The sequence below is a fragment of the Parasteatoda tepidariorum genome, chromosome 10 (assembly GCF_982258835.1).
Source record: "Parasteatoda tepidariorum strain Cologne lab strain chromosome 10, Ptep-v5.0, whole genome shotgun sequence".
Taxonomy (NCBI): domain Eukaryota; kingdom Metazoa; phylum Arthropoda; class Arachnida; order Araneae; family Theridiidae; genus Parasteatoda; species Parasteatoda tepidariorum.
Genome location: NC_141764.1, coordinates 38609748 through 38623289, shown reverse-complemented (window position 1 = coordinate 38623289; position 13542 = coordinate 38609748). Strand labels below are relative to the sequence as shown.

The 13542-nt window shown below is 26.6% G+C and overlaps 1 protein-coding gene across 2 annotated transcripts in view; it reads left to right on the top strand.

Annotated features, from left to right (window-relative positions):
* Nucleotides 1–13024, top strand: part of Sin1 (SAPK-interacting protein 1) — a 92861-nt gene extending 79837 nt beyond the window's left edge. For both annotated transcript variants that reach the window (XM_043039031.3, XM_043039032.3), the window contains 4 exons: nt 2970–3071; nt 5790–5927; nt 8386–8520; nt 12539–13024. In XM_043039031.3, coding sequence (XP_042894965.2) covers nt 2970–3071; nt 5790–5927; nt 8386–8520; nt 12539–12765 — 602 coding nt within the window. In that variant the 3' untranslated portion in view covers nt 12766–13024. The remainder of the gene's footprint in view (nt 1–2969; nt 3072–5789; nt 5928–8385; nt 8521–12538) is intronic.
* Nucleotides 13025–13542: the final 518 nt, after the last annotated feature.

Here is a 13542-nt window from a genome sequence, read left to right as displayed (position 1 = left end):
TTCAATTCCTTGAAAAATAGTAGAATGACTTAGAGCTTTTTGCATTTCATAAGAGCATATGTCTTTGTGTGTTGCATCAGTTGGTAATGGCTTTTCATACCACTAACAAATTCCCAAGAGCCTCTGTTGATGAGTAACACCTTCATATTTGTTTTCTAGCTGCTGAAGTTGAAACTATTTAGTTTTAGAAATCTCAATATGGAACTGCTGTTCTTTTCGGTCATCTTCAATCTATTTAAATGACCCGAGCAGTGTTACAGTAAACTTACTTCTAATAAAGATGAATTAATTTATGAAAACTTGGTTTGGCAAGGCAAGCCTGGACCGAAATCTTATAGAAATAGTTGAGTGCGTAATAGAAAAGGCCAAGCAAGCATAATTGAAGACATCTTTGAACTTACAAAAAACTTTTATTAAGCAAGAAATAAAATAAATTTAGCATCGCATAACTTTCTGAAAAACATAATCAGCGAGATTGTTCTACTATCCACAACATAACACAGCTATTGTCGTTGTATACTCTCTCAATACAAATCCAATCTAGATCTGTTTTTATATAAACATACATCTATTGTCCAATCAGAAACATTTGCATAATGTAGGTAAAAAAAAAATGTAACAACTACACTGATATATAATTTACTTTTAAATGCCTGAAATGAACTTAAAAATAAAGAAATAGACAGTCCAGAAGAAAAAAAACGCAACTTTTCCAGAGCATAAAAACCCTTCTGAATCATTTTCGTCTTTCTCCCTCTACCATTGATGTTTAAAACCTGTGATTTCTGACTCGCCATTCTTCTTGCTCAAAACCTTGTTCCTTCAAATTCATTGTCTGGCAGTAAAGCAACGGTATCTCTCAACAATTGTTAAAGTCGACAAATTTTATAAATTAGTTCTGCCAAAATGAACGAAAAGCAAAAAGAAAAAAAAAAAATAGTTTTGAAATCTGTAATTCTTTGCTTCTTAGAAATAAAAGAGAACCATTTTTTGAACAGAATTATCACCTATGAGGAAAAATTAATCCTTTATGACAACTGTATAAACCTTGTTCCTTCAAATTCATTGTCTGGCAGTAAAGCAACGGTATCTCACAACCATTGTTCAAGTCAAAAAATTTTATAAATTAGTTCTGCCAAAATGAACGAAAAGCAAAATAAGAACGCTACACTCTACAAAGATAATGATTACTGTTTGGCGCTCTATAGTTGGAGTTATTCATTATAAATTTTTAAATGCTGGGGAAACAATAACAACAGAAAAGTACCGTGCATAAATTGAAGTTATGCATCAAAAATTTCGTCAAATGCAGCCGTCAATGGTCAACCGAAAAAGACCCATTATGCTTCATGATAACAGATGACAACTCGTTTCATTAATTGTTGCATACAAGTTGGCCGAATTAAAATACAAGGCTCACCACATCCAACTGATTATCACTTTTTTAAATATTTGGACAATTTTCTTCATAATAAAAAGTTCCCCAATCTAGAGCAGATCAAATATGACTTTCAATCTTTCATTAACATCAGAGAGGCAAATTTTTATGAAAGTGGTATCCAAAATCTAGTAACATGTTAGTAAAAATTTGTTGATTGTGATGATTTTTACTTTTATTAATAAAATATTTTTTAAAAAAAGTCATGCTTATTTAAATTTACAATAAAAAATTAGACATTTCATTTGTAACAACCTAATATATTCATCATATAATAGCATTGCAAGTATTTCGTTACCTCTTAAGGGACACAAAACTTTATATTCTTAAAAATGTGTCTTTTTCTTAAACTCATTAATAATTTATTTATTACGTGCTAATTTATAAACATAAACATGCCTATTTTTGTCCACGTTACATTTCTATAAAAAATATGAAAAATTTGATGATATATTAATTAATGCATTTGATTAATTAACACATAATTAAAAGAAGCTCTAAAATGTTTCAATATTTTTTTTATTTTAGAAATGTCAACAAAATAAAATAGTTCCTTGATGTTTTTAAATGAATATCATGATTGCAATTTAATTTTTTCTTATTTATTAAACTGTTGCTTGCTTTCAGATTTGTTGCATGCTTTCAGATTTTTAAATTTATTATCTGTCACTTACATGTGAGGGTTCATGTGAACTGAACTGTTCACGCATATTTTATTCAATATGTGTCTTTTCCAGAGTTAATTTATATTTATAGTAAGGGACAATAGTGACAAGGTAATTAAGTGTCATGTTTCTGATGAAATGTGAAATTAGAAAAAGGCTAACAGAAAATGAAATGATATTTCTAATAACCGTAACATTTAGCAACAGAAATACGTATGAAGTGTATTCAACATGCTTTGTGTGTACAGTAAAGCAGAAACTGAAGTGCAATTTAACACATTCAAATTGAACTGTTTGTTATAATATTTTAATATTTATGATATGATAAATTTAATGCTTGTAAAAACTTCATTTATTTTTTTTTTGATAAAAAAATGTTGTAAGGAAAATAAGTGAAGGAAAAGAATCGATGGTGTTACACACTTTGGAAAATAGTCTAAATACATGCATACAAAACATATAAACATAATACAGCAAATAAAAAAAGAGCTAAAAAAAAGTTAAAAAATTGTTTATTACTAATTATAATTTTTATTTATTTAAACTAAATTACTTTTGTTCTTTTAAACTATTTTTTTATTAATTTCTCTAAGAGTTTTTCTCTGTTTCTATTTGTTTGTCATTTTACAGGTTCTATTTACTTTGCAGCTTTGTGCACAGTTTATGAAATTTCTTTTAAATTTTCAACTTTGTTTCTTTTATTTTCATAGAATATTTATATACTGTGACATATTTGAAAATGTATTGAGCTAAATTTGAAACCCAAAAATTTACTTTTAGATTTTGTTTCACTTGTTGAAAGTTCATTTGATGTACTTTCATGTGTGCTTTCAGCTTTCACACTATCTTTTTTTAAAATTTTGCAGCCTATCATGTTGAAAAGTTAGATGAACCAGGTGTGCCTATTCCTCTTCATACGAAAATTGCCAACTATCAAACATTAGTTTTTGAACTTAAATTTGAAGAAAGTAAATTATATTATTTTTCTTTATTTTTATATGCTTTTCATGACCTCAAATGTTACTGTAAATATTGTTGATTCAGCTTTATTGCTAAGTTTTGTGATAAAGTCAGGGAAATTTAATCAAGAGCTATTTTTTTTTCTTTTTTTTTCCCATTAGTCTGTGTTGTCATCACAAGATAACATATATAATCTTAATTGTGAAATAGCACATTTTCTGTAATAAAGTTTTATATTTAAATCAGCTTTATTAACTTTTTCTTTAAAAAAATAAGATTAAAAAAACTGATAGAGACATAAATAATCAGTTAAACAACAAGAAACATGTACAGACTAATAATATCATTTATTTACTGGTACTTTTTATCTATGTTTAAATACTCTTAATTCCTATCTCTGGGTACTATTTTAAAATTGAATTTTTGATGGGTGCAAATTTTTCTTTGATCACATCAAATATATTGTCACAGATTGACTGTATTTGTCACAGGAAATGATTTTCTCTGTTATGTATTAAATATTGACAATACCTAAAGAAAGTAGAGCGAATTCTTATTAAATTCGTACATTGATAGCATGCATATACTGTGTTACTGTTTTGTTAACCTCAATCAAAATTTTTAAATCCCATGCTTATTTTATTTATTCACCATTTTACCAACTTAACTGTTTCAAGCTTAAATATAAAGTTATAACAGAACAATATTGCATTTGATCTAAATTACCCACATAATTTACTACTTCAGATATTATACAGCTTCTATGTTCCTGATATTTATTTATTCTTCATGATGTTGGTAGCATTATTAGAAGATTGTATTTTAACTGAGCACCTGTTTTAGATTGGTATACTTAAAAACTTTATTTTCCAACATCTTAAATGAGAAAGCATATTTATATACAAGAAAATTAAATTTCAAAATTATTTCTCTTTCATATATTTTTACAGCTACTTATATGTATTTATTTTATTTCATTCATGCTTCAATTCCCTATTATGCCAAGCTAATCTAGTAACTCTATTTTCATTTTCCAAAAAAAGTAGATTTTTGAAAGTTGATTGCTGATTTTTTATGCTGGAGCTGATAAATGCTTTATAAAAGTATATGTTTTGCCATGATACATAAATATAATAATGTATTTTTCATAATTGATTTATTTTAATTGAGAAAATTTAAGAAAAAGTGTATATAAAACCTAAAGTAAATTAACAATTATCCGCAGATGAACTATTCTGTTTAAGGTTTATCCAATAACATTTTAGGGCAAAACCTGGCATGAATAAAATGTTATATTGAATAAAAATTCATATCTTTGTGATATTTTCTACATATGAGATTCCAATTAAGGGTGGCTTTTAAAAGCAATATTTTGTCGATCTTATGTTCTTTTTCCTCATTGTATTTCTTTCTTTCTTCCTATATATATATCCCATAAATATGGTATAGTTTCCCTTGTAAGTTGTTTGAAAATGAATTTTGCAGAATGCATTCTAGAATTCCTTTAAACTTTTACTATTTCATTATAATAATCTTGAATATTATAAACAAGATTTTGACAGTCTTTCATACCCACATTAGCTCAGGTTTATTTAATGCTTGTTAGTTTCATTTGAAGAATCAATTAATAGTACCTAACATTTGAAAACACTGAGTGTGGTACAATATTATGAATTGCTATGTTTTAAATGTTGTAAAGCAACTCTATATGTAGGCATGATATTCTCTTTCTAAACTTTAGAAGAAAATGTACATCATTGCATGGAAGAATACAAAAAATAAAAATTAATCATTCTTAACTCTTTCATCTAGATCAGTGTTTCCCAAACTTATGACTTTTGTGTACCCGTTCTTAATTTTTCGTAATGCTGTGTACCACTAATAAGAAAAATTAATGTATTTTTTACTATAAAGAAATTGCACAAAAGTTAAAAATCACAACTGGCTATTGACACCACTAATTATTAACAGTTAACTGCAAAAAATAGCCAATAGAAAAATGCGTAATCGTAAATTTTCATTGCTAGCTTTGTTTTTAAATAAAAAATTTTAAAATTTTCGTTTGTTGCAAGATATTTCCCATAAGAACCCCCGCTAAACTGTTCCTGTACCCCTGGGGTTACTCGTACTACACTTTGGGAAACACTGATCTAGGGGGAAAATTTAATCATATTGATGATTTTATCAATTATTAAACTGAATATTTGTTTACAAATATTAAAACTTGCGTTGAAATCTTCCATTGGGAATATAACATAAAAAGTATTCTAGTTTAAATGTGTATTTTTTCTACAGAATTTTGTTTGACTTTATTATTATTTTATTCTCTTTAATCATGATTTATATATAAAGTTTAACAGTTTCTTAGACTGTAAATGTAAAAATATAATTAAAAAAAAGCTTTAAATAAGTATGCAAGTAATTTAAATGTTTTTTAATGTTATATTAGTTTTTTTATGTTTTTTATAATTTAAGTTGATAAGTATTTTCAGACTTTTGTTCGTTTTCATTTTTAATGCCTCTATGTAGAAATTAAAATTGAGAGGACTAATTTGTAATTGCTTCTGGTATTATTTATTTATTTATCTTAATTACTATCTATCCTAATTGAAAGTTTTTTAAGTTTACACTAATTATATTGGGGTTTTATTATTGTATTTTAGCATTTTTGTTGATGAAATGTCTTAGCACTTAATTTATAATACCCTATTAACTTGATCTTTCAGCCACTAGGGAACGTTTGCATAGGGAAAGTGAGACTGACGAATATGATGCTCACATGAAGGCTGTTGAAGCACCTTTATATAGATCTTTTAATGTCACATTTTGTCAGAAAATGGGAATGAACTATGATGTGCAATTAGGTAAAAACTTAATTTTTTTTTAATTTATATTTTTTTTAAATCTTTAACAGTAAATTATTTCTTGAAATTTTCTTAACATGCATGGTAACAACAAAATTATTTTGTACAACATATAAACTTTAATTGTAAGCATACATAATGCACAGCATTACTGCATTTAAATATTCTAATTCTTCATTCCATTTTTCAATTCTAACACCTTATTAGTTTTAAACAATATATTAACCACATTATTTCACTGTCCAGCTGTTGCCCTCTGCTTTTCTCACAAAGAAGTGTATCCATTTTTATTTTAACTATTATCCAGAGAATTCCGTGATATTGTTAAAGTTCTTGACACATTTAATTTTAGTTAGTTGGAATTAAATCACACAAACCACCATAGGTATGAGTTCGAGCCACTTCAGCATAAAGACGCAGAAGAGGCATTTAAATTATTCCTATCTCTGTCCTGAAATATGATAGAAAACTCTTCACAATGCTCCAGTACCTGCTATACTACTTTCTCAAGCACCTCTCAAGCCATAACTGGAGTGTCGTTTAATATTATATATGCTAATGCTCCCCAAATAGTTTTATAAGTATGCGACACCAGACCACCTTTTATGCTTAAAATTTCTGCAGCCTTTTTAAAGAGGACCAAAAATTAATCTAAATAATTACTTCATAAATGGGTTCTTATTTCAATAAAAATAAGAATTATTCTAATAAATACTTAACTTATAACTAACTATTCAATACTACTTAAATTATTACTTATGACAGCCTTACAAAATTAATCTAAGTAATTACTTAATGTATAACTAATTGCTTATATAACGCTGCATTAATTATTACTTAACCCTTTCGAGCCTAATGGGACACATACGTCCCAAGCAAATTTTTAAAAAATCTTATGGGACAGAAACCCTTCCTTGTCTAATGGGAGACTTTTCCACCAGTCCTGCCAATATTTTTGAAGATAATTTCATTTACAGAACATACATGGCACTACCGTGCATAATGCTGCCCTACTCATAGTTTATGCTTCCAAAATTGTTCTGTTGTAAAAAAAAATACTCGTCGCGAAAGGGTTAAAATAACCTAACAAAAAAATAATAGCAATAATGTTGCTAATAGATAGAATAGAATAATTCTGCTTAAGAGGAATATATATATAGATTATTAGCTATGTTCATTTGGTGATATTGCATTTAACGATATTAGTATGGCATTGTATGCTGTTTTTATATTTTAAATAGTTAAGTACACCTAAGACAGAATTTCTATTGTTCTAAATTTCTCCTAGTTTAGTTTTCCGAAGTATGAAAAGTTTTAAATACTACGGAGAAGTAAATTTCCTACTTTTTATTTACTTTTTCCATATTTTACATTAAAATTTTTTCAATTTGTGAACAACTTTTTAATATTTTGCTTTTCTATTCGTAGACAAATTGTTATTTTGTCATAAATGGAGGGCCCTAAAAATGTGTTTAAAAATTACATTCAAACCATTTTCTCAAAAATCCTTTATAAGTTCTGATTTTTCAATCTTTTTTATTAATAATATTAAAATTTAAATACAGTTGAGTGAAAATGTAAATTATGTAATGTATAAATTTAGAGTGACTGATTGTTATGCGTGTCAGGGCATCCTAGCTCTACAAATACGGATTTTTTCTAAAAATTATTTGAAGATTTGGATTTTTGATCCAACATCTTCTTTTGGCAAACAATTTTAGCAGAAATTGCAAAATTCAATAGTTCCAATTTAGAGGTTGTGTACTGATTATAAACATGGTTCAGACATATAGCCTTACTCACAGGATTCATTGTCACCTTTCTGGAAATGATGAGTTGAAAGCAGAGATCATCCACTAAATTTATTTTTGTGCAAAAGTTTTAAACGATATATTTATTACTGTGTTTTCATTCCAAGATTATTGAAACCCTACTTTAAAATTATTTGATAAGAGAAATTTTGATTTTTAATTGTATATTGGTGTAATGGAATATTAACTAATGGGTCTTTTTTTTTTAATGCAACCATATTTAAAATTTTTTCCATGTTTTGATTGGAAACTGTTAAAACTTTCTGTTCTGATCAAGTGATCTTTTATTCAGTTAGAAGGAAAAGGTGTCTAAAACTGCATTATATGGTCTTCTTGTGATCAGATCTTTGAGCTAAATTTCTGAGCCATTGCCGTGTAACCAACTTTTTTTTTGTTACTTAAATTTTTCTTTCTCAATGCTAATTTTTCATTACGCTTGCCAAAGGAAGACAAAAAAATGCTGCTTCTTTTTTCTTCGGATCCTTAAGCTTTTTTATATTTAAACAATACGCAAGAACATTATTTTTTTTTATCATTTATTTTCTATAACTTATTGTAATTCATCTAAAATTTTTATATCATTGTAAACATGTTAATTTTTTTTCAACTGTTGCTAGATTTTATGAGCTTTTTCTTTGTCCTCATAGGGATATCTGGTGAAAAAGTTGAAATTAATCCTCTTCCTCAAAAAGGTGCTGCTAAACTCCTGACACGACAACAAAAACCTACCACATTATATATGGACACAATTGCGACTTGTGAAATAATTTCCAAAAGATACAGTAAGTATTCAAAATTTTGTATCAACATTTCATGTATTTATGAAACCATTTGTTAGAAATAATAAAGAACAATTTATTTTTCATCTTTAAATTTCTAAGCATCTAAGATTATGTTATGTTATTTCTTAATATCACTATACTGTGTCACATGATATTTCTAAATTTTTATATATTTTAACTGGCATCATTTAAACTGTTTGATTTAAGTTTTGTTGTTCAAAAGAACAATGTGCATATATTTTCCCTCAATAGTGTTTTACTATATAAAATATTTAGACTCAAAAACAAATAAATCCATTCTCTCTTCACCATTTGTGTAATTTACTTAAATTTTTTATTCTAAACATAACAGATCTTTTCATTTTAGTTTCTTACTAAATTAGGATTCATCAGATATTTCTGTACATTAGGATATGCCTGTATTAGTGGTAAAATTTAACAGAGTAGATTTTTTTTCTAAACTTAATATGTCCCCTGTTGCACAATTAGATGAATCAGAACTATTCTTAAAGTTATTCATTTACAGAACTAAATATTTAGCTAAATAAAGTATTTGCCACAACTTACTATGTTTCCTTGTTGTTGAGAGTCACATTACATTTGTTTTATAAACCTGAAATTTTGCATTGATAATCATAATCGTCATATTTTTGTAGATGCAAGATATCAGCTCAATACTACTGCAAACATTAACTATATTATTTTGTGTGTGCAAATAATCAGTAACTTGTCTAAAACGCTGCTTTAAAATTTTTATCAATCATGTAGCAAGTGGTTATAGTTCTCAAATATTTATTTCCAATTTAATAAGCATGAATTAAAACTTATTATATTTTTTAAATTTCTCAATCATGCGATAATAAAGTTCGTTTTTTTATTTATTTATGTTTTACTTTGTTTATATATGTATTTTTTTAAGTTTTCTGTTTTGATTTTGCTATGAATAAAACAAATTGTATTTTTGGTTCAAAAGCAAAAAATAACGCTCTATTATGTTGTGTTTTTTTTTTTTTTTTCATTTGTTTTCCTTTTTAATTTTGTAGTTTTTTTTATTCTTAAATAGCATATTTATTTTAAAGATTTTTTAAGTATTTAGTTGATATGATAGTTTTAGTTGCACTTTAATTAAAATATTTAAATGATAAAATAAAAATAATTCCGTAACTTTACCGAAACAAAAAACTATTTGTTCATGAATGGCTAATTTTCTCTTGGTTTTAACCATATAAGAAAATTTATCCTGTGATTTAAAAATTCTGTACAATTACTTTTATTCTTTGATTTTTAACTTAATATTCTAAGTGTACATACTTTTATTGCTTTTCAAAAAATTTGCTGTTAAGGATGTAATTCCAAACATGACTGCTCTATATTTACAAATCACTAATAAATTTAATAATGGGTATTTCTATATTGCATTGTTAATATATTTTTTGAAACAATCTAAGCCGAAAGAAAGGATTTAGAAATTGATGTCTAAAATATACAAGTATTTTTTTTTCCATTGTGTATCATTGTGTATTTTCCAATATCTATAGTTCTTTTAGCAGCAACAAAATTGCTTAAGAATGTTAATTTTAATGATCAATTAGTTTTCTTGTTTTTTATATATACTTGATTTTGTGATACTTAGTTTCAAGTTTTTGAATAAATTCTGCGTTTATTTAAATATTTCAGTGCTCCCTCATGTAGTTGATTGATTTTTTATTAATGCATGTTTGAAAGTTCTTTTCCATTTCATTTGTGAATATAAAACTCATTGAATTTTATTCTTTTAAAGATGATCTTTGGTATTATATATTTGTTTATTAGAAGTCAATGTATTAAACAATGCTTGGTATTTAAAATTTTATAGAAATGCATATAAGAAAATTTTTTGAATAAAAATTGTTTGCATATTTTAAATATTTATTAGAAAATATACATTAACGACAACATATATCATTAACTTCATGCAACATGAATGATTCTCTACTATAAAATGAACACTTTTTCATCTTCTATGTCATTTTTATTTTGTAATGTCTTTCCACTGTATCAAAACTTTCTTTTCTTATTTTTTTAAAAAATATGAAAATAATGTTGTTTTTTTTACATAAAATTATTTGTAGCTCAAATTTTTTCATAAAATTTAAATTCTTTGTTAAGTTATCAACAAGTAACTCTTACTAAATTTGTCTGGTAAACTTACTGAATCTGGTTTGTATACTAGGTAAATCTTGCTTGTAAGTTCAAGACTTACCTATTTTATAGTTGCCAATTATATTGGATTTTCCAATAAACATTTAGATTTTTTCAGTATCTCGTGTCTTATAAAAAAAAAATTCTCTTAAATTTTGTTTATTTCTAAAAAATTCCTTCAATTAAAAAAGTTTCTGCAGCAAAAAATTATCAAAGATTTTTTATTTAATTTATTGTTTCTGTTATCAAGTAGTAATGTTAAGCATTAAGAGTAGTAAGCCTCATTTAAAGTTTGAAGCTCTTTTTTTAATTTTCTAAAAGCTTGACAACTTTCTGGTTTTAAATTAAGAACATGGTGCATAGCATTTTTAAAAAGTGCTTATTTTTTATTGTCGTTTTTTAAAAGGCCTTAAAGCTGTTTTTTTCATTAGGTGTTTTTAAAATGTAGTACTTAATTTTTCTTTTTCTAAAATAAGATTTTTTTTCCTGTACTTCGTCGATTTTCGCCACATATTATGCAACAGCATGCTTTCCAAATTGTTCTATTCAACGTTTTCATAATTCATTCAACCAATATCTATTTCGGCACCCGGCCGGTCCATAGTATATGAAAGTGTCAATCATTTTACATGTTTGAAATACTTGCAAGTCCGCGTATTCGTCTACTGAGCTGGATTCTGAGAGATTATTGCACTTTCATGTGTGATTCTGCTGCATTTAGCAAGATGTTCTCAATTTCAGGCTTCATTTTCCACCCTCTGATATCCAGCCGAAAAATCTCTTGATCATTTTATAATGGCTAATATAATCAAAAAAAGAGTTCTTTGTCTGAAACTAGTTATTTTAACATGATCGTGTAAAGTCTTTGAAAATTATGTTAATGTATATGCATTTTGTTAATGTATATGTTACGGTGAAACACCGAAATCTGGAGAATGTCGACATTCACGTAATCGCTTGGTGTATGTCCGAAATATTTGCTAAATACCCTTATTTCTTACTCTAACCAGTGAATGTCAACAATCACATAATCGCTGTGGTGAATGTCCGAAATATTTGTTATATCCAATTTTGTGTTAATTTATTCGTTAATATTATTATATTTATTTGATATATTTATTCTATATTTTAATACTTACTGACGATAGATTAGAAGAAACATCAGTGTTTGAAGTATCGGGCAATGGCGCTTGACCTTAAAAAATATATCAGTGTTGGATTTACCGGGCAAATGTATACCGGGCAGTGGCACTTAACCTTAAAAAAGAACATCAGTGTAGGGTATACCGGGCAGTGGCACTTAACCTTAAAAAAACGTCTGTGCAGGGTTCAAATATTGAATAAATGTAATTATATCCACGAATAAATTCATATCAAATCGAATGTAATAAATATTTCGGACATTCACCAAAGCATATCTGTGATTGTCGACATAAACTGGTGAGGGTCCGAATGTACAAGACTGTAATGAAATATTCGATCTTTCACCGACGTATTTGGTGTTTGTCAGCATTCACTGGTGAAAGTCAACAGCCACCGATTTCGGTCTTTAGCCGTGACATATATAGTGCTTTAAAAAAATTTTTAGTGCTTAAAAAATACTTAAATTGTGCTTATTTTTTGTTAAAAGATTTGGCTACGCATCCTAAGGTAAAATAATTTGTATTCCCATCATTAAGTTTTGTGTTTTATTGGCTATAAAAATTTTGCTCGTTACCCAATAATTAGTATGAAATTTTAATATTTTTGTATAATCTACTAGATTTTCTCCTTTTTTTATTGGCACCTACAACATTCTTCATTTTCCTGAGTAATTTTTTTTTCTTTTAAAATTTAGATCCTGGAAAATGCACTTTTAAACTGGTTCATTTGAACCAAACTGCAGGAAATGAATTCAAGAAATTTGTTTTTGAGACAGATCCCCCAACTGCTCAAGATATTGTTAAGAAAGTTCAGCTCATCTTAGAAATGGGAACTACAAATGCTTGCAAAGAATATCAAATCTACAGGGAGAAAAAACTTCTGAAGAAATTTCAAAAATCCCAACAAACTTTTAAGTCATGATTGTTATAATTTTAACAATCAATTTTTTTTAATTCTAAAAAGAAATCTGTAACATATCAATCATTGTTATTTTAATTTCTTGTTTGTTAAATATTTTGAATGTGACTAAATTTACTCAGTGATTTTTATTTTATTTATTCATTATTACTTTTCGTTTTGACGTTATGGTGTTGAAACTGAATTATGTGTTTTGTTGAATTATTAAATAAATTTGAAATAATTTAATAAAATGTTATTCTAAAGGTAACTTTACAACCAATTTTGCTTGAAGTGGATAATTATTGATTGCCTTATTATTATCGTCATTAAGGACTAAATTTGGGCAATATGTCAAAAATTATTGATATTTTGTGAATATCAGAATAATAATATTTTGAAAATGTCCTCACATTATATCAGAAATATCATGCAGTCATACAGATATATGCCCACAATGGTTATATATTGATTATAAATAATGATAATCATTATTTATAATCAATATATAACCATCATGACTAATATCATAGTAATTACCGTCAATGATATTTATTGAACATGATAATATTGGGATAACTATCAAAGACTTATCAAACCAGACAAAATTGTAACAATACTATAGTGAAGTTCAAAACTAACTCACTCCGCATATCTTATGTTATATTTTTTCTCATGAATTTTTTATAATTGTAATTAATAAAAATGTTTAAAAAATGGTTTTTACTTCAAATGAGGAATGAAAAATTATCCAGTATGGAACTAAGGTTTATTGTTTAAATAAATACAGATGGAGTGTAT